Source organism: Lethenteron reissneri, chromosome 47 (assembly GCF_015708825.2).
Source record: "Lethenteron reissneri isolate LAM-NWPU_2019-01 chromosome 47, ASM1570882v1, whole genome shotgun sequence".
Taxonomy (NCBI): domain Eukaryota; kingdom Metazoa; phylum Chordata; class Hyperoartia; order Petromyzontiformes; family Petromyzontidae; genus Lethenteron; species Lethenteron reissneri.
Genome location: NC_083825.1, coordinates 1,019,279 through 1,046,577, shown reverse-complemented (window position 1 = coordinate 1,046,577; position 27,299 = coordinate 1,019,279). Strand labels below are relative to the sequence as shown.

At 48.8% G+C, this 27,299-nt stretch overlaps 1 protein-coding gene across 1 annotated transcript; it reads right to left on the bottom strand.

The window, feature by feature from the left end:
* Positions 1-365: 365 nt before the first annotated feature.
* On the bottom strand, positions 366-27,164 carry LOC133354475 (BMP-2-inducible protein kinase-like). The gene is made up of 15 exons (XM_061571329.1): positions 26,639-27,164; positions 21,094-21,212; positions 17,089-17,197; positions 15,940-16,082; positions 15,003-15,124; positions 14,769-14,850; positions 13,397-13,529; positions 11,813-11,916; positions 11,061-11,140; positions 10,259-10,428; positions 9,274-9,398; positions 7,749-8,483; positions 6,978-7,195; positions 6,577-6,692; positions 366-6,277 (listed from the first exon to the last, which is right to left on the bottom strand). The coding sequence occupies exons 1-15, from the start codon at positions 26,772-26,774 to the stop codon at positions 4,767-4,769; spliced, it is 3,903 nt and encodes a 1,300-aa protein (XP_061427313.1). The 5' UTR covers positions 26,775-27,164; the 3' UTR covers positions 366-4,766.
* Between the last annotated feature and the right edge of the window lie 135 nt (positions 27,165-27,299).

The following is a 27,299-nucleotide window of genomic DNA, read 5'->3' as shown; positions in this document are numbered from 1 at the left end:
ATCCAATTTGGTATGAAGGCCATCCACATGCAATGTCAGATATAACACGGTCAGTTAAACTTCATGCATTATACAGTTTGCTTGAATTGTACTAATCTGTCACAGAAAAATATAAGGCGTAACAATTTGGCAGTTTTCATTGCAACTATTAGTATATTGTGACTTTAAACAAATATTTCCATTTATTTAAAAATGTAAAATAACAATTCCTGTCATTTTAAGCTAAAACCTTGGCTGTTCGGACTTTGTAAATAGCACACTTTTGTTCAAAATGCAGGTATAACGTGCCTGGACATGATTTTAGGCTTTAACAAAAAACATTGAAATTTTTTTTATCTTCTCACCAACAATGGCATGATTGTTGGGTGTAAAAAATATTTACATTTATTCAAGTTATAGTACGTTTAACATGCATGTAGTATATATTCAATTTGCCCAAATAATGTCATTTAATAACTTAATCCACATTAAGACAAATGCTCAAGATAATAGCTGGGAATGAAAAATACACCATTTGCTAAAGTATTAAATATCTAAAAATCAATATTTTTCTCACTAAAAAAATTGTTGAAAATCGTATAAAAATATAACCGCATGAATTGGGCAGAACCGTAAATGCTACCACATTTTATCTCACTCACGGTCCCAGAAACAATTCAGACGATACCGGGAGGGCCTTCCGTGAAACCTTGACATCTTATGAATTCAACTCGCCATAGCTTCATTTAAAAAGTGCACTTTTATTTTGTATAATCCAGCAGACAGCAGGAGGTACATACGATAGTGTGACTCCATCACACAGCTAGGCTAGAGTTAGGCACTGCAGTTGTACAGTCTTCCAATAACAAGGTGAATGTAAAATCAAACGCTAAACCCACGGCTTTCACGCAAGCACACGCATTCGTTAAGTCATCAACCGGAAACAAAGGGGGTGGGTGGCCAAAGTGCGTTTCTGCGCTGTCATGGTTCTCTTTCAAACCATACAATACACAGGATCTCAAAGCATTACACCATATCATTTCTTTCAAAAATAAGAGTGTTAATGGCACAAGTGCATTTGTACACCGATTTACAAGATTATTGCGTCATGGGAAAACACGTGCTAGAGTGCTGCAGTGAGTGAAAAAATATACATATGTATATACACGCACAAAGTGTACTATATTCCACATCTCGCCACTAAATCTGCAGCCGCTTGCAAGGAGACTGCACCGGCATGTGCTGGGTAGGACTCGGGCGTGTGAAACATCATCCCCTCGCTTTGCCGTGAAACCCAAAGCGGCGTTAACAGACGATTAAACCACAGGCTTTGTCATCGTCTGAGTGAGTGAGTGGGTGTAGCCAACCAACCCTCAAGGAGCCTTTCTGCATCGTCTCCAAACATTTGTTGTCCTTCGATTAGCGCGGTTGGCTGCGTATGGTGAAAAAGACGTTCCACATACACACGTGCACACAGTGTCCAATATCAAGAGTGACTGCCACGTGACAACTCCGGGGAGTTCCTGCCAAGCCGAGTTGGCCACTCTTTGCGTAAGGCAGTGCGCCGTTGAGTGTATTTAATACACACCCCGTGCAACAGTCATACTACAGGTGAATCGAGCAACAGGTGCCTGTGGCCATAGTCAACATTCATCGTTTTCAATGTCAAGGTGTGGAAATTGTGCCCCCTGGACTAGACTGACAATGGAGCAGAAGACAGGAAGAGCTTCGTGCAAGGAGACATCTGATCCAAGCGGACCAGTCCCAGTCTGAGCAACTACTCTTACACAAACATGGAGAAAGCATGGGATGTTTAGAGGTGAACTGCCCGAGCTACATGTGTGTGTGTATATATACACATGTGCGTGTGAGTGTAGTTTGTTGTAAGGTACACATTTGCTCTGCCTGTAGATTTGTTTTTACTTGGGAGCAATAAAGGTAGGAGAAATAAAAGATTGTACTTTAAGGCTTCACGGAACTAGTGTCGACGTGTTCACTAAGATACAGTTCCAACAGTAATAACGAAAAATCACAACCCAACGAACAAAAGCGCTGTCAGCATGTCACTTGCGTTTCACTCTGCTGAAACAGCCATTGTGAAAAGGCGCCGATTGAATGATTTGCTCTCGTTAAACTTCGAGTAACAGCGCAACTTCACTCGCTATTCCCGTAAACCCACGCGGGTTAACCATCGCTTCTGTGTGAGCTCTGCATATCAAGACTGATAAACAAAACAAAAAATTGACAAGTGTCCAGTGTACATTGCATCAGAATTACAGCAATGATCACATTATGTCACATCAAGCATTTCCATTCACAGATCCAAGAGAGCCACTTCAATGTCGCACAGCTGGAAACGTAAATTGTTTCGTCCATTGGGAGTGGAACTCTGCGCACAGTCAACAAACATTGCCCGTCAGCTGTCTGCTATTTTGAGGGTCGGGTCACGGAGTGGCAATGACGAGACCACAATTTTGCGAGCGGTTTGCACTCCAGAACCTTATTCTGAATAAACCTAGTTTATCAGAACACTCTTAAGAGGGGTACCAGATTAAACTAACAATCTCATTTACCAATGTGTATTAAAAACAAATGGCCGATTCAAGTGGATGTCGTTGGTGGTAGAGGCAATTACATTTGACACCATCTCTGGACCACTACCTGCAAACCCTAGGGCCTGAGTCGTGGTGAGAGTAGCCACTGATGGATCATGATGATTGGCTGCTGAATGCCAAATTAAGGCCATGTTGTGTGGTGGTCCTGCCAACCTAAACTGACCAGAGTGGTGAAATATGGTCAAACAACCCCCATGACGGACACAGCGTGCAGGATGCCTTCATCCAGCAGGGATAGACACAGCTGTACACTGTAACCGAGTGGTAGTGAATGCGGCTTCTACCAAGAGCGGAAGAAGACACCAGGTATCATCGGACAGGGCCCCTTGCCTAGATATTGTGCACAAGAACCCAGTGCAACGTGAAGCCATAATACTGCACTTATTCACATTGCGTCAACTCCGGTCCATGGGCCTCCGAAACGGTTTGCTTCAAGTGTTTTCTGAATAAACCGTACGATATCATATGAATATACCGTAACAAAGGGTGATAGAAAAATTGGAGCAATATTTTTTTAAATCAAGCATGTCCCTCGGCAAAAGTTACTTTATTCATGAATGTAGTAGCAACCTTCCATGCCCAGGTCACACAGTATTCTAAGGTGGGTATCTTTGTCACGTTTTGGACCACCCCCTCCCTTCGTCCATGTGCATTTAAGGTGGAACACAGCACCAAGACCCATTGCGGCGGCAATGGCCACGTGAAAAACCAAACACTTAAACACTGCCACGCATTTCTCTGCACCGCTTTCGTTTACCGACTGCAGACGTTTTGGTAATGACACCACCACAGCCCACCCCCACTGAACTGGTTTAGCAGTGGAGGCGCGACGTCATGCGAGCAATATGTATAAACGTATCGACGCGAGTTTCAAACAATAATTCTCAAACAGAGAATTGTGGCAACGTTGATTTTGAATTTACAAGCAATTATATTCCAGCCCATGTGCCTGTTACAATGACACCTCTTCATACATCTGTGCAACGTTCCAAACATCAGCTTAGATCATTCATGGTCAATCATTAAGTTTAAAGTGGCTACCATGAAAAAAGAAACTATCTAATTGCACACCTGGCAATCATTTAAGGCCATTTGTAATTCTGATATCACAATCAACTGTGTCAAGATGTCCTCAGAAAAAAAATAGGATTTGGAGACATTCGCTAAACATTAATTTTTTTAACAAGCGAGCCAAACACCGCCTCGTCCTACGGCACGCTGCTTCCGCAAAGTGAAAACCGTCCTCGGCAATGCAATGGAAGATACAAGTGGCAGGAGGTGGAAAATGAGCGGCATTCGTTTCGCTAAGGTTAAAAGTAGCCAAACACACGCTGCTTCAGCAGTTGCACTGCTGGATTATTTTTTCCGCCCGAGGACGACCGCTTGTGTTGCGATCGAAACGTCGTGATCTATTATTATTTTTTCTACCTACGTGACTTTACCGAAAGAACCAAAGAGTAGAGCCAAACATAGCCAAGGGGCACGCAAGTTGATACCTAATTTGTCGAATGACTAAATCTAAGGGGGGAGCTCTTTGGAGCGCTCCAGTGTGGATGGCGGAGCACCGCGTGTTGGTGATCGAGCGAGTGTCGTCAAAGGTGAAGCCCCGCAAAGTGCCACACGGGCACGCGGCGAGGGCCAGTGGTGTGATCGGGCAGCGAACGTCATACCAAGAGGCCAAACCGTTGCCACTGGCCACTCACAATGCACTCTCTCGTACAAAACCCTGTACACAACCGTGTGGCTCTGGTACACTTATTAGAGCACGGCTTCTCAAACTCCAATCCTCACACCCCACCACAGTGCAGCTTTATATCTATTTCATTTGCCACATGCCTGCAAGCCTACAACTGGTAAATTTTCTTTCTAATAATAGGGAATATTGGCAAAAGTAACAAAAAAAAGGGTGGATTACAGGAGAGGAGTGAGAGGTGTTTGAGAAACCATGCACTGGAGGATGGCTTAGTTTTATTTGCAAATTGTGTCAATGTACGGAAACCGAATGCAACAGTTGCCCACTCGTGAAGGTGATCACTCGGACAACAAACCCAACACCCCTTAAAAGACCCTGTCAAGATGGAAGAAGGATGAACGTGTCGAGTCACACCAGAGCTTCGCCCGCAGCCGGACGTCGCCGGCTTTGTGGTAAGGCCGCGGTGCGCGCGCACCGCACTACAGACCCTTGGCTGCCTGCAAGGAGGGGCTCGTCTTTGAGACGGAGACGCCGTGCCGCGAGGGGAAGGGCGCCGAGCCGAACGGGTCCACCTCGTCCAAAGTGCCCGGGGACACCACCACGTGCGGAAACGGGACGAAGCCAAAATTGTCAGAGCCAGGCCCCGCTGCCGCTGCCGTGGCGGCGACTGCAGACGCGGCAATCGAGACCACGGCGCAACCGTCGGCGGCGCCGGCGTGGTTGCTCGGCTGGAGTGCAAGTGGGTGGAAGAGCTTGGGGCAGGAAGGCTCCGCCACGCCAGCTCTCGACTCGTGCGAGGGTTTGTGTTTGTCGTCGGGAGCGTCCGCGCCCTCACGGCACGTCCCGCCCGGGGTCCGCGCTTCGCTGCGGCTGCCGAGCGAGTCGCAGCTGCTGGATCGGCGCGGCACGTGGTGCGGATCCGGAGAGCCGCCGCCGCAACCGCTGTCACCGCTTCCATTGCCGCTGTTGTTCACCTCATGGCCGACGACGCTGGCCGAGTGCTGCAGCGGAGCGTGCCGCCGCCTGTCCTGGGGCTCGTGCTGCTCGCCTCCCCGGTGGCCGCACCGCTGCTGTATTGCGACATTCGCTTGTGGGCCGGGCGATATCTTCTCAAAGGGGACCTGCCCAAAGAGGTCTGGCTTCAACGGAAAGTTCGGCGTCGCTTTGGGCTGGAAGGGAACCGAGCCAAACATGTCGGTGGTGGTGGCGGTGCGAGGGGGCGGATAGACCTCGGGTTTAGAGAAGGGTGGTGCCACCGGTGCCACCGGTGCCACCGCCGCCTTCCTGCCAAACGGAGCGTTGCTGAAGACGTCGAAGGCGTCGTTGTCGTCTTCCTCCTCCTCCTCCCCCTCTTCCTCTTCCTGCTTCGACACGGGCCTGAAGGGCGCGCTCAGGAACACATCGCGGCCCTGGCCATCCCTCGCCGGCCGCTCGCCCGGCCTCACGAACGGAGCCGCCCCGAACACGTCCAGCTCGCCGGCGGCAGCAGGGGCAAGCACGCCGCCGGCGGCGGTGGCGGCGCTCGGAGATCCTTTGCCGGCGGAGTCCGAGTCGGAGCTGTGGCGCTCAAACTCCTCGGCGGCGTTGTTCTCCTCCTCCTCCACGTCACTGCCCGAGTCGACGAGCAGCGGCTGGGAGCCGAGCTTCTCTTCCTCGTGGCTGCGAGCGGTGAACGCTCCGTCCTCTTCTTCCTCATCCTCCTCCTCGTCATCGTTCTGCTCCTCCCCGCTGCTGTTGGGCGTCGGCGGGTCCGACTCGAAGTCGCTGCCGCCCTCGTCGCGCCTCGGGGCGCAGGGCTGAGCGGCGGACGGCATCTCCGGCAGGGAGACAGAGGCCGAGATCCTCGCGCGCGCTGAGTCGACGTCGGTCGACGGCGCCGTGCCGGCAACATCCTCGAGAGTGCGCGAGGACGCCAGCGAGACGCCGGAGAAGGCGGACGAGTCGCGAGCGGCCGGCCGCTCCGGGTGCAGAGGCGCCACCTCTGTCGTCGCTGGGAAACGAAGCGAGAAATGGAGAAATGCGACAGCTTCATACGAGCCCGCAAAAGCGCTCAAAGACGAATTTTAACTCGGCAACTCCAGCAACAATCACTGAGAAAATTAAGTCTCCTTTTTTTGCTCTTTTCCCCAACATAACACGGGAGGAAGAGTAACCTATTACGTATTATTGTTAATATATCCGCAGTAATAACCAGGGCGGCCACCAGCAGCGAATTAAGCGGTGAACGCTAGGTCACGTCACCGTCCCCCGGCGTGTGGAGAGAAAGCCGCGACCTCCGACGCAACTCACTGTTGTTTGCCGAATCCCAGAGGTACTCGGAGGTGTCTTGCACGAAGGGGTTCCAGTCGGAGATTCCGTGGTGGATGTGCGGTGTGGGCGAGGAGTTCAACACCCTGCCCAATGGCCTGAAACAAAGACCAACACGGTATTACTAAATGTATGAATTTTAACGATGCGAAATTTAATAACCATTAATAGGTTGTTATTTTTTTATCTCGTCGACACCAAACTATTCACGTGGTCTTTCTCATAATTTCAGTATTGGTTATTCTCATGGCCTAATTGTGACATTTGTAATTTAAAAAATTGGAAATAACTCTTACCCCGCACGATTCAATGCTTACACTCTGCGTGCGTAATCAATCGCCAATGTATATCCAGAGGGGGGGGGGTGGACACGCATCACTCACTCCGCGATCTCTCCCGCGGCCTCGGCCGGCTGCGGCGGCTGCTGCGAGGACTTGGAGGAGGCCGTCACGAAGAAGAGCGTCCCGTAGTTGACGACGCCGCCGTCGCTGGGCAGGGTGCCGCCCCCGTTGCTCGCCACGGGGACGGCCGGACTGGGCGGAGGAGAACCATGGCCCGTCCGGTCGACGGCCGGGGATCGCACGTGCTGGGCCTGCTGCCACTACAGATGGGAACAACGCTAAGCGACGCTCAATTTTACGGCTCCTGTGGCTTGCGTTCTAGTAAAAAGATCATCGCGGCAGGTGCCGCCGATGCTATCCCACCTTCTCATCCTACTACTCTGCAATGTAAGCCGGTGGGAAAGTATTGCCCTCTTAATGTCTGGACCAGAGGTCCACACAGTATGAGGGCAACACATATTCAATTTACGAGAAATTTTTCAAGAGAAATAACTTTTTTCCTTCCTGACAATTCCTGCTGCTGTTGTAAGGTTATCTAGCGTGTTGGTCCGTGCTCACAGCACAGAGTGATATGTCAGCCAACATGCTGAACGACAACCCGAAAACACACGGGAGAGAAGATCAACATGTGCTCACCAGGAAAGCCTCACCTAGACTCGACTTCACGAACGAACCACTTAAGGGTATTTGACTCACTCCCACCTCCACGTGTATTCCACAATCCCCATCGACCCCCACAAGCTGCCGCCCAAGCAGGTGAGCACCATCACACGTGGCCGCGTGTTCACATGGCAGCAGGGGTGCACGACTTACGAGTGCCTGTTGCTGCAGGGCTGCCAGGTGCTGCGCTTGTTGCTGTAGCACTGCCTCCTGCTGCTGCGTATCCTGCTGCGTCCTGTGCTGCAGCACCGCCTGCTGCGCCTGATGCTTCTGAAGCGCTTCGTGCTGTGCTTGCTGTTGCAACACAGCTTCCTGCTGCGCCCTGTGCTGCAACGCCGCCTGCTGCTTCTGTTGCAGCACCATCTGCTGCTGCTGCTGCAGCTGAAGCGCGTCGTGTTGTGCTTGCTGTTGAAACGCAGCTTCCTGCTGCACCCTGTGCTGTAAAGCCGCCTGTTGCTGCAGTGCTGCCTGCTGCGCTTGATGCTGCTGCAGTGCTGCTTGCTGCTGGAGAGCTTCATGCTGTGCTTGTTGTTGCAACACAGCCTCCTGCTGCGCCCTGTGCTGGAGGGCTGCCTGCTGCTGTAATGCCGCCTGATGCGCCTGCTGTTGCAAGGCATCGTGTTGGGCTTGCTGCTGCAGAGCGGCCTCCTGCTGCGCCCTGTGCTGAATAGCCGCCTGCTGCTGCTGCAGAGCTGCCTGATGCGCCTGCTGCTGCAGCGCTGCCTGTTGCTGCTGCTGTTGGGCTTCGTGCTGCGCCTGTTGCTGCAGCGCTGCCTCCTGCTGCTGTGCGGCCGCCAGCTGTTGCAGGTAGAGTTGCTGTTGCATCATCATCTGCTGCGCATACAGCTGCTGTTGCTGCTGCTGCGCTGCCTGCTGCATGGCCAAGTACTGAGCAATTAAAAAAGAGAAAATGACAAAGATCCCAACTTTAGATTTTTAGACAATCGGGGCTAAGACTGTCCGTGATCACCTATCCGGGCTAGCATGGAACAACTTGGTGGAAATTAAGAATGAGAAAATGTATTGATACTAGCAGAATCCGATGAGCTATAAAGCTCTTTTTCACATAAGTCCCGTAGGGGTGGGTCAGAAATTTACAACAAACCTACAATACAAAGATACAAAAAGAGTTAAGTACAGAAAAAGTAACCAAATCATTTAAAAAATATCGAAACTACAAATAATACTAAACCAATATCACACCAGCTACATTTGTCTCCCCACTGCTCGTGTTGATATTTGCACCCCTCGCAATGCAATAAATTGTTGCAATTTAAGGCTGTGAATCTGTGAGAATCTATTATTTTGTGGCGATAGTGGTCAAAGTAAAGCCTCTATTGAAACAATCGTAACACACAAGGGTCAAAAATCCTTCCCACATGCATCCCCTTTGAGCACAAGAATTTATATTAACTGACGATTAATTTCATAATTACAGGCCCAACAGCAGGTATAGAGTATAGCGCTATCGTCAACAACACTCTGGGCTTAAAATAAAAAGTCTCCAATAGGAAACATGTCAGCAATGACTCTTATTCGTGTGTCATGCAGAACGGCCACTACCTCACCCACCACCACCACGGCACAACCACGATGGGAAACTGTCACCATAAAGACCCAACGACATTGCGACAATGATGGTTGTAAAGCACAGGGTCTGAGGGACAGCAGTCCTCACCTGCTGGATGTACGCGTGCTGCTGCTGTTGCTGCTGCAGGAGCTGCGCTGGAGTCGGCTGGGTGGGGTGAGGCTGCATGTTCTGCTCCGGCGCCAAGTGGCCGTCAGCAACACACACCACTGTGTCTGAGGACGCAAAGGACGGGGGACGGAGGGGGGGTCACGATTTCTTTAATCAAATGTATTATTTGTAGGTGGCGAGATGTTATCTACCTCGCCCGACTCCTGCTGTATATGTGGAGTTTGCGTGTCTCTCTTCATGTGGATTTTTCTCGAGGTTCTCCAGTTTTTTCCTTCACATTTAAAGTCAACATGCGTTTGAAGAGTATTTGGCTGCTATACATTTCCAGGTGATAAGCCACTATGTTGACCTATCATTTGTGGCCAGGTGGGTTCTGAAAAAAACTACATAGCTCAGTGGGCCTTACCTGGTAAAATAAGTAAAGTTGATAGTTTAGGTTTTTTTTCATAACACTGGGCTAAGTACATCCATTACTACAGCCATGACTCCAGGTGTCCTGATCTGACAACTGCCTGTGTTCAAAATCACCCGGCAGATATGCCTGATCTCGCAGGATCTATCGCACCCTGCCAATCGGAGGTACGGCTCTCACAAGCTAAGCAGGTTTGAGCCTGGATAGTGTTTGGACGGGTGACTGCTTTGCATAATCTAGGTTGCTGAGGTGGGCAGCAGAGGGCAGCGCAGCAAAATACATTGTTGTACTGTACTTGTATGCTCACAGTTCTGTGCTCCCCGACCTTCACAAACCCACACTAAGGTGGTGAAGTATGGTCAAATAGCCTATACGGCCCACGCAACATGCGACCCACACTTCTTTGTGGTCACCCAAAGCGATCCGTGTCACCGTCTTCACGTGCGTATCTCTGCATCTGTGTGAAGACACCCACCCGGCGCTGCGTCATGTTTACACAGCTGTGCTCTGTGACAGCCGCGTGCAATCTAAACCGCGGGCTGTGCTCTGTACCAGCTGCGGCGGTGTGGCCGGGTCCCGTGGCGGCATGCTCCGGTGGGGCCTTGCGGGGCGTGTCGCCCGCCTGTATGGACACGGCCCCCAGGCCCACTGGGTTGTGGCCGGCCTTGGGTCTCTGTCGAGGAGCTATGGAGGTCTCTGTGGGGCCACATGGGTCAGGCAACCTGGAATAAAAGAAAAAGTGGAGGCCAACGTTTGATTTAGCAACAGAACCCTGGGCACTCCGTACACACGTTTTTCGCCCAGCTCTGGAGATGGCAGGACACACTAAACATGTGCTTTCACACACAGGTACACACTCAAATGCTCTCACAAAGCCAAAGATCCCCCATGTAGCCTTCACAGACTGTTGGAGAAAGTGCTGTTAGCGAGCACCTATGAAGGCTGGCACAGTAGACGACGGGGTGGGTGACCAGCACCACGCCCAAACGCCTTTGTCTCACCAGTGCCGATGATTTTACACACCGCACACGGTAATCATTTGAGGCTGAGCAGACCTAGGGGAGGTCCAGGACCGGTTCAGATAATCGTCATTGGTGTTGGCCGTGAGCGGGAATCGAACTCGGGTTGCCGGGTTCGTAGTGCAGCGCTCTAACCGCTACACTACCGCTCCCCCACATGCTCTCAAACACCGACACACACTGAAGATGCGTTCACACACAGGTACACAACCGGCACTCACTGAACACGCACAGGTACACAACCGCACACTAAAGTAACCAAGCTTGTCGATTTTAAAGGAGAGACAGTAAACGGTGATCTTCCCCACCGCCGCTGATCACCCAAAGTCGCTCACTTGGTTTTGACCTGGATGCGCCTGGCTGCCGCTTCACTCGCGAGCAGAGGTTCTGGCAGCCGGGACGGGACAGGTGCGCTCTGTGGCGACAGCACGGGATTGACACGCAGAGTCACACGGACGCATACACGCTTGACGCACCCGCTCGCAACGTTACGCTTTACTTTGGTACTTCATTTCAGCCTACGTTGGTATTTTTACTCACCACTGGCATTAGTCATGAGCTCTTGCGTGAGGAATATATTAAATGCCAATGTACATCACATATGACCATGCGAGAGGACTTTGCGGTTCACAACACTGACACACAATGTGCGAATGATATCACAGTGTAGTGAGATGATGATCTCAACTAATTCATCAATGGCTGTATAAAAGTAAACAATTATCATGTTAAATTTGGCTGTGCACCTAATTTGTGCAGAATTTTTTTGCTCCAAACAATTAAATATATTTGTTTGATGAATATGCGATGAACATTACTCTGGTGTGGCAGGGCTTGTGGGAAGGTGCCTGCCCGCTACTGTGTGGGCCAGGGGACACTCGGAAGGGAACTCAGAAGTAGCTCTGTGATATCCGCTTTCACGAGCCATTCTCAAACATAGAAGGTGGCACACGGCTCTGCAAGAGTACCCCCCCGGATGGATTACTTTGTCTCGTGATAGGACACTGGACAGCACAAATGGGCTAAATTTCGATTTTCTTTTCGAACAAACTAAATGAAAAGGACACAAAAGATCCGGCTGACGTACATGCAGGTTAGGCACTAGGCAGTCCTTCTTGGCAAGCTTGAAGCCGACGGATGCAACTTGAAAAATGTCCGGCCTGGTGTCTGGCTCGGGCTCCAGCATGTAACCTGTGCCGGACACAGGACACCACGGACAAGGGGCGCTCAACGACGCATGCTCGGCACCATCACGCAGGTCCCGTCTAAACGAGCATTCTTTGAGAAAGGGTTAATGGATCACATAAAACACCGCAACAATCTTGAGACTGCCCGATTAACTGGGCTACAAGGCGGTTGTTGTTAGAAGTTGGCAGCACAGAAAGTGGGTTGCTCAGCTATTTTTGTTCACATTTGAGTGACTTACATGAAGAAATGCTCAATAAATCAGGGGGAAACATGAAGCAAGACAACAAGAACTCAACTTCATAAGCCTATAAACAAAACACGGAATCATATTTCAAGGAGATTTACCAAAATACATTCGAGTAGAAGGGCAGTTGGGGGGAAGGGCGGGGAGGGGGGGCAGAAAGCACGGCAGAGGAGAAGCAACTGGAGCCCAACACCAACCACAAAGGGCCCCAAGGAAAGCAGTAAATAGACCCTCCTGAAATAAAAGTATTGAACACGCCTCCTTGTGAGACTTTCTTAAAAAATACCGGATGGTTCCTGTCCTCCGGAAGAGACGGTATAATAGTGTGACACGTCTCATACGATGTCCCCTCCTGCCCGCTCTCCATCCCCCTCCTACTCCTCACCGTCCCCCCCTCTACTTGTGCACAATTCTGTTTCCGCTCCTTTCCCCTACTTGCCCCCTTAGCACCGGAACAAACGTCCCCTCCACATTCAGCAACGAGCACCCTCTCTGTCCAGTTTCCGCTCCTCCCTCAAGACCCCCAACTCTTCTCCCTGGCCCATCCTTTCCTCCATCCCTAGGTACCCCCGTAATTCCCATATCCACTAAACTATCTCCCCTTGCCCATCTCTATCCCCGCTCCCCTCTTTTCCCTCCTCCTCTCGTATGCCACCATATCACCTTTAGCTAATTGTACCGTTTATAACCCTTGTAAAGCACCTCGGATGTAAGGAGCTATAAAAATATGAGATGAGATAAGCAGCTTCGCATACTAATTATTGGATCGGCCCTCCGTCCAGGAAAGGAATAAAACTCTTCACCCCCTCAACCATGACTAAATTTGATAAATGGCCATGATTTCAGGGGTCACAATTCCTCTCGAGAATCAGGTGTTATTTCTTAGTTTCATTTGGAAAGTTGGTCTCATTCTGTCTTGTCTGTTCTGTCTGCAACAGCCTACTACGCCTAAAGGTAAACATTTGCATAACATTTCCATCCAATTTGTAGTCCGAATCATAATTTATACTGGAGGAATCCGATGCTCTATAAAGCTCTTTTTTCACAGATGTCCAGTAAGGGCAGGTCAGCAGTTGGTAACTGTAACCAATTCTTAGATACACAAGTCACTGAAGACACAATGAGCATAAGAATAAATATAAATCGTTGGGTCGTTAACAGTCCCGCAGTTAATCGGCAGGCTGCTGTGCGTCAGGATAAGGGGATGGTTAAAGCATAGCAGAGGTAAGGCATGCGTACGTATGAGGCAGTGGAGGTCGTGTGAGTATTTGGAGTTGTCGGGCACGGTGAAGCTGCCATCGCAGATGGCCACCTGGCTCTCTCCGAATGGCAGTGAGAAGAAGCACAGCTTGTAAAGCAGGCAGCCCAGGGCCTGCCAACAGAGGACATGCCTATCATCGGCAGGAAGTACGGTGTAAGGAACAATTGACAGATGGTCCTGTAGGAACCTCAAGCAATATACGGTCAATAGCAGGATTATACAACAATATTTCCCAGTGGGCCACATAACAAATTGAGTATGTGTACTGGCGAACCATGTGACGTCATGTCATGTGTACGGACGTCATGACGTCGTAAAGCCTGTACACGTTACCATGAATATGCACCTCTTAGCCCCAGGTCCCCTGTATATTTTTTATCTTGCTAAGCTATACCTTTCTCAGAAAGCCATATTTCATAGTACGACATCTCCGCAAGCCTTCACAGGCCACATCTGCTGTGCGGGCTGAGAGCTGGACAAGCGCTGGTCCACAGTGTCTGATGGGTGCGCCGAGTTAGGGACGTCGCGGTGGCGAGATGTTATCTGCATCGTCTGGTATGCAGGAGGTCGTGGGTTCGATCCCGATCCTGACACCTGTATATTTGTAGTTTGAGTGTTCTCTCTCCTCGTGGTCATGTGGATTTTCTGCGGGTGATCCGGTTTTCCCCTCCACATTTAGAAATGTGAGTTTATAGTATTTGACTGCTACACATTTCCACAGTACTGAGTTCAAACTCAATCCCTCTTTTGTGCGTGTGTGGCCTCGTCCAAATAATGTTGGCAGCACGTATAGACATACACAGGCCTACACAATGACACAGAGTGTGTATTCACATCAAGGACCTATATTCCTACTTCCCGTGTGGTGTAGAAATAAAAAAACAATCTGCTGCAGCTAAGGAACATTGGTACATGCCAGAGTAAAAAATACTTTGGGGTAAAGTGTTGAGATATAAAAAAACACACCAATGGCAGTAATGGTATGTCCAGCATTTTAAATTTCTACTGAAAAAGTTAAAACATAAATATTCCACCTCCTCACAAAAAATATCATGTAAACTTACAACCTATCGAGAATCCGGACTTTTATTGACAATTAGGCAGGTTTACCTGCATATAGCAATGCTCAATGTTGAATGGGGGCAGGACCGGTTCAGAAATTACTCGCCACTGGTGCTCGCCGTAGCCAGGGATTGAACCCAAGTTGACCGAGTTCAGAAGACAGCGCTCTAAACCACTGCGCCATTGCCTCCTCCTCCTCCTTGCCAATTGTATTGCAGGGAGGAAGATGCCAGGCCATTCCTGCTCGCAGCAAACGCTGAGCGTGACACGCGATGCAGAAGTACAAACCCATATGTCTGCTTTGGTGGTGATGGGGATGCCGCTGTAGAGGTTGACCATCTCGGGGGATCGGTAGGACAGAGTTGTGTACCTACAACACACAAACCAATGCTTGTTTTCATAACACGCATCCTTGCTTTCAAACCTCGCGACAACCACAAGCGGGTTACCAATAACACTCTGCACACTCGCCTCCGGTTGCCTGCTCGCCGCTGTCAGTGTGTAATGACGCACGTGACTTACTTCTGTATTTCCTCCTCCACAGCCGGGACGCCGCTGACTTGAGTATTCAGGACCTTGTTTGTGGCACTGCCAAAGTCGCACAGCACGTAGTTGCCATTGTCATGAAGCAAGATGTTCTCCACCTGTTGGAGCAATGTCATATCCCATGCGTTATTACTGGCTGTGCCAGCAGAGGTCACAAACTAATGGCTTTTCGCCAAAGCGCAATTCCCGCGCATAATCTTGTGCCTGCTCAGCTATGGTGGCGACACGCGATTTTCAAGTTAGACGATTGGGAGCCAGCTGAGAGCACGTATGTGGAACGTCTTTCTAGAGGGCAGAGAGATGACTGCAGGAGGCAGTGTAGCAAGGAAGTTAATGAGTGATAGTCAAACTGTGCAGTGTACTTTGCTCCGAGCATTCTGGTTATCTTTCACGAGAAAACAACAGGCTCAAAAAAGGAATAATTAGCCAAATAATCTAAGCAGAAATTTTTTAAACAATTGTAATGGTGTGAGTCATTCCTAGGTAAAGAAACTGGTAATGCATGACATTATAACTAAAAATTCCATCAAAGCAAGTCAACAACAGCAGCAGCAAGAACTGCAAACAGCAGCAGGAACAGCAGTGGCAGGACCACTCGTAACAACGGCTACGGCAACGCAGCCACCGAAAGCCGCATCTACCAGGGACGTGCGCAACCCTTTTTCGAGCACAGGTCACAGTCAGAATCTCTGAGCTCCCCCCACAGACTGCGAGGGTGGCGTGGAAGCTTAAAGATCGAGACGTGAAACCCGCCAGCAGAAGTGGGCGCCCGTGAACAGCGCGCCCGAGTTGCTTGCCGAGCGTTCAGGCACCACTGGTGCTCGCGGGCCTGAGACGCACACCCGCCCCCCCCCCCCCCCCGACGGAAACTGACGGGAGTCGGCATTAACGGCGACGGCAGAAACCAAAGCACCTTCAGGTCGCGATGGATGATGGGCGTCTTGCACTGGTGCAACCTCGCCACCGCCTCACAGGTGTCGCAGAAGATGCTGAGCACCTCCCTCTCGCTGAAGCCATTCTGCAGACGCCGGTTCATCTGGTTCACCACCTGCCCCGCTGCACCGACAAAGATGAACACGCCAGTGGTCAAGGTCTACCCCCATGAGTCGGGAGGAGTTGGTGAGGATCACGCGGAAGAAAATCACGTACATAAAAAACTTACAAGCAGGGGTAGTGTGATGTACAACAATGCGGCATGATGAGCAGGCTGCTGGAGGAGGAATGTGCTTGTGTTTGGTGTGGATAAGTTGAGTTTTCAAGTTTATTTTGTTTAAATGGGTGAGAACTCGAGAGACCAGGATATACAGTACAGTCTCGATTATCCGCGCTAATGACGGGGAGGAACGGCCACGGATATTTCAAAATCGCGGATGGTCCAAAAATATAAATTTTCCATGGATCTCCGAGCCAAAAACCCAAGTTAAAGTGAATATCACACGCTTCCGTTTCTCTGACATCGCACAGTTTCGTAAATTAAAACTCACAAAATAAATTATCAAATAAATCACTCAAATTGATGCACCACTGACGATTTTGATTGTTTCTCTTTCGACAACATTTTCCTGCTCCCGCGCAGAAGACTCGGCCCACTAAGTGCATAGCAGAGGCATGCCGATCAAAATCCAACTCTGCCAACATTTGTAAAGATATGCAACTACTGTACTGTAGAGGCAATCACATGGATCTTGGATTAACCAGAGCAACACATTTGTTTGTTTCAGCAAGTGACTTGTAAAATAAAATTCAAAGAATAACAATGTACGACGTTTTTAGATTATTAATTTGGGCTTAAGGGAAAATGCATGAGTTATTTATGTTAAAATCTCAGGTGTGCAGTTAATCCTCAAATCAGATAAATCGCACGAGGATAATCGAGAGTTTACTGTAGTCTCATTATCAGGAGTGAACTGGGTCACCAAAATATAATCAACAAAAGAAATTAAAAAACATTAGAGCAATGAAGAAATAGAGATTGGAACCAAACCAAAGCATGCGTATCACACTTAGTGACATAATAGCGTCTCTGCCAGGTGCAGGGAGGCAACTCAGCCTCCAGGGTTACCTTTACAAAACTCCATGAGGATGAGCACTTCCCAGACCTCTGTGACTGCCTGAGCGTTGATGGCAGAGTCGAGGTAGCCCACGATGTTCTTGTGTCCGGACAGTTCCTTCTACACAGGCAAACGAGGCAGCACATGCTGCATTAAAGCGAAACAATAACAGCACTGGATATCTCACGGCATTCATGCCGGTGCAAGGGGCTGGTTGGGTATTGTGATGTTCGACCACAGGTTGAAATACAGGGCCCGTCTAATTAAGGTTTACAAGAATCAGGACATGTTCAGCCTTTTGTTAACTGCCTCCTGGAATGAGGGCCTCCCCACGCCGTGCGGGTTCAGACTTCACCAAGCCGGTCAACGCGGGTTTGTGAAGGGAAGCACAGACTTGGCAGTACAGACAAACAGTACAAAAATTAACTTTGCTGACGTACCCTTTGTTGTCCACAGGTTAAAACCACAGCCTATAACAACCTGTGTCGTGCATGGTGGTCACCCCATCCAATCACGTCCAGGATCAATGGTGCTAATCTTCCAAATTACGGTGCATTCTAGGCGATTTAGTCACAGGCTCCAAAATTAGCAAGCAAACAAGCAAGTCGACCAGTCTTGCAACTTTGGAATATTTTCTCCCATCATGCTCAGATTTGCATTCATGGCTCTACCACCGAGTTAAAGTGGGGCAACATACTGGTCCTCGAAGGCAATGCGTGCAAGTATGTTGAACGTCTTTCGCACCGTACGTAGCCAACCGTGTTAAAGCGGAGGTGCGGGGGGAGCAGAACTAAACACAAAAAGCAGTTCTAAAGAAATTAGTTTGCAATCTAATGATATAAAAGAACATAGCTCCAGTGGCTTCCTAATATTGGAAGGAACAACTTTCCAGACGGTCGCAGAAGAGAATCTAAAAGGATGCGATGCGGTGACCGCCTTTGTTTGATGGTTAGCCAAAAGCCGCTGCGAGATTGACCGGAGTTCACGTGATGGTATTGTGGTTAATTTATGGCAAGCACTATGCGTGTAATGAGTGCAACCCTATAATGTATTAATTCGGTAACCGGAAGCAAATACAGCTCAGTGAGAACTGGACAGGCATGGTTCGATATTATAGTACCCGTCACGACCACGTGCCAAAACATTTTGTCATGTTAAATGTAAAAATGTATCTTAAAAATCAGGTCGTCTGGTTGAAAACACGAAACCAAGCTCGCAACTCGCACGTTTTGGAAAGCACACGACCACTTGTCTAGAACTTAGAACCTCCCACCAAACCGCTCCAGTGTCACGTTTCACTGCACTGGAGAATGTAAATTAGCAGCAATGGATTTCTCAACAGTTCACCGCAACCGAAGGGGATGGGATTAAGCCGAATAAAAGGGGGAAAAAAATAAAAAAACCGCAATTCACGGAGGAGGGGAGGTGTCTCCATGTGCACGCGATGTGAGGTCACTTGATGCCACAGATTCAACTACTGCCAGGTCCCAGAGTGACTGTCTCTGCTAAAACTACCACATTGAGATACTACGACGTCACTGAACACCTTGGTCCACCCACTAAACTGCATGTAATTTGGTTTATTTCTAATATTCACTTTCTGAACACATTGTAACTTTATGCACAGATCCATGAAAAGTTAAGTTTTTAAGATACATTCTTACATTTAACATTACAGAATTAGTTTTTCACTGATTTTACGGATTGGCAATCCACAATCACAAATAAATAATACATTGAGAGATAAAGCCTTAATGTTGTTTGAACAAACTTTTAAGATTTAATCTAGTATTGCGCTTACGAGTATGCACATGGGAAGAGTTCGGTTTAGACCATGCGTCATGTGTCAAAGACACGCAGAATGTGTCATCTACGTTCCAACACAGCCTTGTGAATCCGATTACTGACAACTATCGGAAGAAATGTGCTTAAGTTTCACAACAACATTCTTTTTAGGTATACAAAACAAGAAGCTGACAAAAAATTTAAAACACGCACGCTTATTCTGAAAAGAGCGTTAAACTTATTCACATTAACTTTTACCGAGCACGGGCTGTGAATTGAGAGCCAGTCGTGCGCGTGGGTAATCTATGACTGCAACATGGGACCTTTCTTGTCAGTATCAAAGTATAAGGAGGTTTTTACTCTCCTTGGCAATAAAACAGTTGTGTTAGGATGTTTAAACACCAAACAGAAACCTTTTTCAGGGAATCATGTCTGCCTTCACCACACATTCTTGTGGTGAACATGCAAACAAAAACATGCTCTGGTAATATATGCAATGTCTAGTTTTGGCACTCACTGGTCTAACACTGGTTGAGACGTGTCCCTAAAGAAGGCTGTCTCTGGTGTAGACCAATCAGTTTCAAAGACAATGCAGACATTACCAGAACATGTTTTTGTTTGCATGTTCACCACAAGTATGTGTGGTTAATGGAGACAGGATTCCTTGCAAAAGTTTCTGTTTGGTGTTTGAACATCTTAACATTACTGTTGTATTGCAATAAAGGGTAAAACCTATTCTTATAACCTGTGACTAGGCTGACGCATAACTTAAACATTCCTTACACTGCCAGCTGAGACCCTAGGCAAAAGTGAGGCAACACAGCGACCAGATAAAAGTAGAGTGTGCACTCCCACGGAACCCTTAGCAAAGCTTGAAGGCTTTTGCACCATTGTCAATTTTGACATCATCAAATTCTATCTGGCTACAGCCATTCCGCGTTTTTTGTTCCACTTCTGAGAGCTGCACAGACGCAGAGGGGGAACAATGTGTTCGCAATGACCACACAGCTGAGCCTAAAAAAATAACTCGTGGCTTTGTTTATTTATTTCTCTTTGCTCGCTATTACTAATCAAACTATTGATATGGAGCCAAAGGGGAGGGGTAGTGAGTGCTCCAAAACCAGATTGTGCTTTATACAATTGCCTTGGGTAGAGCCCACATTCTTGGCTTCATCAACCGTTAAACGTAACCAGCGAGTCTCACAACCGTTGGTGAATTAAATCAAATTGATACGACAACATGTGGCAAAAACCAGATTGTGAGCAAAGACTCACCCCGCTGTCTAGACATCTTGACGTCTAGTGCACAACCGTGGATGTCTCTTCTCTCATGCTGTGGGCATCCCAACCGTTCCTCCAAAGAAATTAGCAAACCATGCGGAAAGGACACTAACCATGAGCATTTTTTTTAGCTCTCCTCAAAATCAATTCTGAAACGATTATCGAAAAAAACGACGATCAACTATCAACCCGAATAAGCGTGAAGCTATTTCACTGCCCACCGGCTTAAAATCTCAAGTTTATAATCCAAGAGTCAAGCTGGAATGCAGATTGCCTCCCACAGGGTTTTTCTCTGTGGCCTCTTGTGTATAGAAGTCTGGATGAGAATGTTCCATTTATGGCACCGGAGTCACTCATTCGGCAAAAAAAAAAAACACGGCAAGCAACTCAACTGAATATTGAAGCATTGTTTCAAACTGCCGATTGCGATCACGGAAAAAACAACCGCAGAGACCCCGGACAACGGCTAGTGCTCACCCGCAGTCTTCGCACACAGCCACGCACGAACGATCAACTAAAATTCTGAACGCAACTTCCGTGTATACTTGTGGCTCACGCCCTGTGTTCCCCTAACTCCCGTAACTTGATTTCCCCCCCTTGCATTTATTATATTTACAACCCATTGTCAAGTCATCTAGGATGCGACGGATATCGTCGGTTTTCGTAAGCTAAGCAAGCTTGGACCCGGTGGGTGCTCAGACAGGAGACCACTGTAGAAACAACAGGTTGCTGGCTGTATCTATCCAGGCTCAAATTTGTTCAGCTTCCGAAATCTGCCGAGATCAGGCACATTCCCGGTGATTTGGTCGTGGGTAGTACGATTGACACACGACCGATTGAGAAATACAAAAAAAATACAAAATAAATCGGAATCCCTTGGGTGACTGCAGTGTGTGGATTCTCTTGTGCTAGAACCAAGCAGGGGAGCGAGAGCCAGCGATAGCGCCTACCATGATGGTGATCTCCCGCTTGCAGACCTTGAGGTCGTGCTCGTTGTTGACGTACATGCGCTTCAGCGCGCACTGGATTCCGCTGTGAGTCCGGGCCAAGAAGACGACGGAAAATCCCCCTGCAAAACCACACGCACACACACAGCGAGACATAGGCGACTTTTAGTCTGCGACTGGTGGAGCAACCGCGCGAGGGAGCACAAAGGGATGATGCTGTCGACGTGCCCAGTTGACTTAGTCCACCAAATCCTTACGATCATGACCACAACCTCCCAGGTGCTTATTTTTATACAGAGAGATTCATTAGGGAAATCCATCGCCAATAAGCGAAACCCAAGGCAGCAGGATGGCAGTGCTGTGTTAATTACTACACTAGAATGCGGACATAATACCTGGCTACAATGCACATGCGCACAACTGCGCCATACATAAATGTTTAACATTCTCTAAAGTCATTGTGATAAAATCTGGAATCTTGTTGTTGTTGAGAAAAATATTTCTGAGTTGTTCAGCAATGAAAGGGGGTGAAGTAGTATTGCAGGGAGTTATCACACTACGCGAAAAACCGAGTGACCGGAATTCCATTCCGCACCATGGCCAACAACAGCAGCAAGTAATACCTGAACCAGTGTTGCGTGTATGTAACCTACCAACCCGCACTGACCAGAACAAGTTGGTGAAGGTGGGGGCCCTGGACCAGTTCAGACATCACTCCCCGCTGCTGTTAGCTATGGCTGAGAATCAAATTCAGGTCGCTGGGTTCATGTATGCATGTATGTTGAACGTATTTCGCACCGTACGTAGCCAACCCTGCTAATCGGAGGTGCGGGGTAAAGACAACAAACTGAACATAAAAAGCAATTTTAAAAAAATGAGTTCTCTATGTAGCAGTATGCCCCAACCATTGTTACTGCTCCCCACATCTGATTATAAAAAAAGACGCAAGTCAACTCCACAGCAAACCGTGTACAAATGCCGACTTGTGACAAGTGCGCACGTCTGCTATGTAGAAACTCCAATAAACACATAAAAGGCACATAAATGTAGCTTTAAATGCTGTTTGCTCCAAGTTTATTGAGCGTGCCTGATGTGGCAATGTTTAACAAAGCGGGCAGTCTCACGAGGCTAATTGCGGCAGAGGTTTGGCTCGCCGAGCTGCTATTTGGCCTAAATGTCGAAACCCAGTCAAGGTCAGCGAGGATTTGCACGCCCTGTGAGAGAGGGGTAACGTCGCCTTAGGCACTGTACAAGCACGAGCTACGGTCTCACCTGCGGACAGAACAGGGTTGCCGTGATATTTCAATGCACGATTCGACAATAAAAGATATTGATGACTGTGCCAACAGCTTTCCACAACTTTGTACATGTATTTAGTATTGCTTTGGTGTGCTTCGCCCGACTTCTAGTGCGGTCACATTTAATTCACTGGAGCCTGTAATAAGTCTTTAATCATTGAAAATTCATAATCTGTAACCCTTACACCGCACATGCTACACAGGAAATGATTAAACTAAGGGTGAATATATCTATGATAATGTCATATTAACGTCGTTCCGTTAATTATTCAAGATTTTTTTTCAAAAAGTACTAATTTAGCAGATAACAGCTACTTATTCAGAAATTGCATGTGCTCGTTATTTCAGAAATATTCCGATAATTACAGATTAAAAAAATATAAAACAACTGACAATTATAACGACATTGATAAACAGACAACATGATTATCGTGGCCCCCCTGTACTTTGTATGATAGCTCATAGTAATCACCACATTGTGGCAATCCTAAGACAAGAAAAGCAGCTACCATGGCGAGCAGAAATCCCCGCCACGATGCGTGGAACTCCAGCGGTGGCGATGTTCCGTGAAGGTGGCTTGAAAGCAGCACCAAAGGCACTGCTGTGCAGCCTCTATGTAAAGAGTGGGTTATTAACATTTTTTATTATGCATGCTCCTACATCCGTTATCTGCCATCACCAACCTGCACTGACCAGTGGTGGTGCAATATGGTTAAATAATCCCCATGTCCCGCAGGTGTGGGGAGGCACTCATCTAGCAGTGGAGTAACAATGGGCTGCGTGACATGTACCTCTACAGAATTGTAGGCACCTTGAACACGCCTGCAAAAGTTGTTAATTTTAAGTTGTTTATTTTGAAAGTTAATCAAAGTGATCAATATGCATGGAATCTGTTGACGTGTAACTTCTACGCAGTGAAGGCGAGCCACTCGACAAGCATGTGCACGGGTGCATAGCAACATAGCAATTGAAATCTACATATCAGATGTTTACATCATCTTCGACACGCAATCTTACCGCGATGCAATTTTGACTTCCCGTGTTGACTATTTGTACAAAGGGAGATAGCCGTTTTAAAATACATCTACAGTATTTCCTTTATCGTTGTCAATGAAGCAATAACCATACACGGTACACACACAGACTGGAAGTTAGCAATAGTTCTCCGCCCCCACCCCAAAGGTTCCTTCTGTCCTACGCAAATAAACAAGGGAAGCTTTAGGTGAAGGAAGTTTAGCCCAAAGGAAATAGTTCTGGGAAGGTCTCTCCGTGGCCTTGCCAGGAAGGATGTGTTGAGCTGTTCCGGTGATAACGTTCGTGCGAGCCGTTTAAAATATTTGAGAGGCGGCCACTACCTGGGGCAAAGCCACCAATCTTTGGGGGGGCGGGCGGCTTCAACAGAAAGCTTTGATTGATGGGAGCGGAGAGTGCATGGTAGGGAACAGATTGAAATGAGAAGGCAAGAAGGTATGAGAGTCAAGGGGGAGCAGAGTGATGCGAGAAGGGGGAGTTCGTGGGGGATCTTGTTCCATTGCGTGTGACTTGCCACGCACACTCCGCTGTGTTGGCAGTGTTGCTATGCTTGTGTCACCGCCTTGTTGTATTTTCTGTTGCCTAGAGTGCATTAACCCTGGAGGTCCTCAAGCAGTCACCGGGAAGATTACCCAATTATGATGCATTGGCGTTAGATTTAATCTCAGAGGTAGTATATTTTTCACATTACATAACAATGTTTTCGCTTTCATTAAATCAAGTTAGATATTACTGAATGCATCTCGTTTGATGAGTGTGCCCTTCACCATCCCCTGAAACATGCCCACGCGGTGTAACTTAAGTCTCGTGGGGTTCACATGTTTGCATGTCACACCACATGCTGTGAGCATGTACAGCAGCCCTTTTGTCAATCTCCTGCTGGATGGGGGCATCGCCATGCCCTGCGCGGGTCGTGGGGTTTTTATTTGTCCAGAATTCTCCACGAAAGTTACTATGGGCTGGATAAGGTGGTGAGCATAGAGTTGGGAGCACAGAACATGGACTTTTATTTCACTACCCTATGCTCACCAACAGGTTAGGCCGGCAGCCTCAAAGGCAAGCTGATTGTGCGTAATAGTCACAAATCCAAGTACTATCCAGGTTCAAATTTGCTTAACTTGGACGAGGTGAGGTGTATTTCAAGTGATTTTGGTCACAAGCATATATAGCGCGATGTTTACTATCGCACGTGTATGCTGCAAATATTGTGCGTTGCCTTTACCTGCTGCGCCTTGAGCACATGCTGTAGATTATACAGTGTTTATTGGCTTTAGTTCTGTGTGCCTGTGTATAGATACTGTTTTTGTGTTTGTTTGTGGAGTGCATTACAGAGTTGCGGTGTGAAGCGTGTAATATCCTCCGCGTCTTGTGTGGCAATGTCAAGTAGAGATGTTATATGTCACGTAGACCTTTATTATATACCAACAGCAGTGTAAAAAAAAAACACGGTTCATTTTAACACGTGTTTAATTGGAATCATAATCTTTATTTAGACTGGAGGAATGTGATGAGCTATTAAACTTTTTTCACAGATGTCCAGGAGATTTTACTCAGCCTACACTTCCTCCCAGTCACCCGGAGGCCAAAGACAACGATTCCTGCATGGACATTGACAAACTGTTGTGGCAAGTGCTGTGAGCGAGCAACGATGAAGGACGGTAGGGCACACAAGTGGGTGGGTGGCCACAACCAAGCCCCGCCACTTTTGTCTCCCCAGTGACGATGTTTACACACCGCACCACCTACTCGTTTTTAAGGCTGAGTCGACCTAGAGCCCACTCACATTATGTCATGTATCCCCAGCATCTCCTACTGTCTTGTATAGCAATGGAATATTATTTACAGTTATACATTATGTAGTGTACTATGTTATATGAAGTATATTTTATATGGTATGGTATATTTAATTTTGATCAACCCTTGGTCAGCAAGTCCTCCACCTTCACACGGGACACTGGTCACTCCACATCGCGTCATGTGTAACATTTTCTTCCTGCATTCTGCCTCTTTTTCAGAAGTTACCTGGCCACAAATGATAGCTCAAACAAAGTGGCTTGGCACGCGATAATGTATAGCAGCCAAACACTCTAAACGCGTGTCGATTCTAAACAGGACCTGGAGAAAAATCCACACGACCACGGAGAGACAGGTTCAGGATCAAACCCAGGACCTCCTACATACAAGGCGAGGTAGTTAACATCCCGCCACCGTGGCGCCATATAGACTGGTTACATATATTCTGTACATTGTATTTAACTTTGAATATCGTGGACTGTCTTGTAATGAGTTAGCGATGAACCCAAGGCCAGACAGAAGGCCCTCCACACAGTCGTATGGGGGGCCCTGCAGAGCTGGTACACTGTTGTGTGTAGTGCACTCTGTGTCACATGTAGAATTACATCGTGCATATTGCTCATTTACTCTCGACCAGCACGTCATCCAACAAAACAAAGATCCCCCTCCCCGGTAAAGCCTCAACAGAAGGTGATGTTAGCGAGCAACTATGACGGCTGGCACGGCACCACGCCCGGCCGCCTGTCTCCCCAGTGTCGATGTTTACACACCGCACCAGGTCCTAATTTGTTTTAGGCCGAGTCGACCTAGGGGGAGGCCCATTGCCGGTGTTGGCCCCGGAATCGAAGTCGGGTGGCCGGGTTCGTGGCGCATCGTGTTCACTGCCACACCACCGCCACCACACCGTGCCCAGCCTCCCAACCACCCCCTACCGTGTCGTCTGTACAGCTGGTGCATCGTCTGTGCAACGTAGCACGTGTCACAACACAGGCTGTGGTCTTATCGTCGGACTACACGTGCCTCGCCCTCCCCTGTCCACGCCGTCCCCTCTTGTTTCACGTCTTTCCACAGGAGCTGACATGCCGTCCGCGCGGTGTACAATGTGGTGCCTTGTGAGTGGCATGCTCACGCCGTGCCACGTTCTCGCAACCATCTCCTTGGCAGTCTTGCCATGTCGCTACGCGTCCTCTACAGCTGCTGCCACCATACACATTCTGTACAATGCAGTGCATTGCGTGCTGGTGTATCATGGCGAGTGGGGCTGCTCCCCGCCTGTGAATCCTCGAGTCAAAAAGTCTCCGTCCCCATCTCCCCTCCCGCGTCTCGTCCAAGCTCGACCTCAACGTCCCCCCCCCCCATTCTCTCTCCGCTGCTGCCCTAACCTCCTCGAACGTCCAAAGCGGCCCGACGATCCGCGCCCTCACCTTCGGCCAGGACATCCTCCACCGTCACCTGGAACCTGCCCACACCGAACGCCTTCCCCACGAGGCCGCCGCCGCCGCCTCCACCACCACCTCCACCGCCGCCCCCGTCTCGCCTCGCGTCGAAGAACTTCTTCATGGCCCCGGCCCCGGCCACGCCGTCACGCCGACATGCGGGGCCAGGCCGACATCCCACGCCGGGCCAGGGGGGCCAGGGGGGCCAGGGGGGCCAGGGGGGCCTCGCTCGCGGTCGCCTCGGCGCGCTGTGGAGATCGTGGGGGGCGGGAATTTACATTAAAAAACCCCCTCGGCGGCTCTGATTCAAACGGCGGCCTCGGGTGTCGAGCCTCCTGCTCCTCTTCCTCGTCGTCTTGTTGTTGTTGTCGCTGTTGTTGTTGTGGTGGTTGTCGTTGTTGCTGCTGCTGCTGCCGCTGCCTCTGCTCACTTCCCCACTGGGGAGAGACAACATGGCGCCGTCCCACAATGCAGCGCGGCGCTGGCTGCCGTGAGCGCGCGCGCCAGACAAAGACAAAGGCGCCGCGTGTAGCCGCAGCGCGCTGCTGGGGCAAGGGCGGGGGGCGGGGCCCGGCACTGTGACGCACGAGGGGCTGTGGGTGGTCAACTACACACTCACCTACACTACACACACACAACTACACACAAC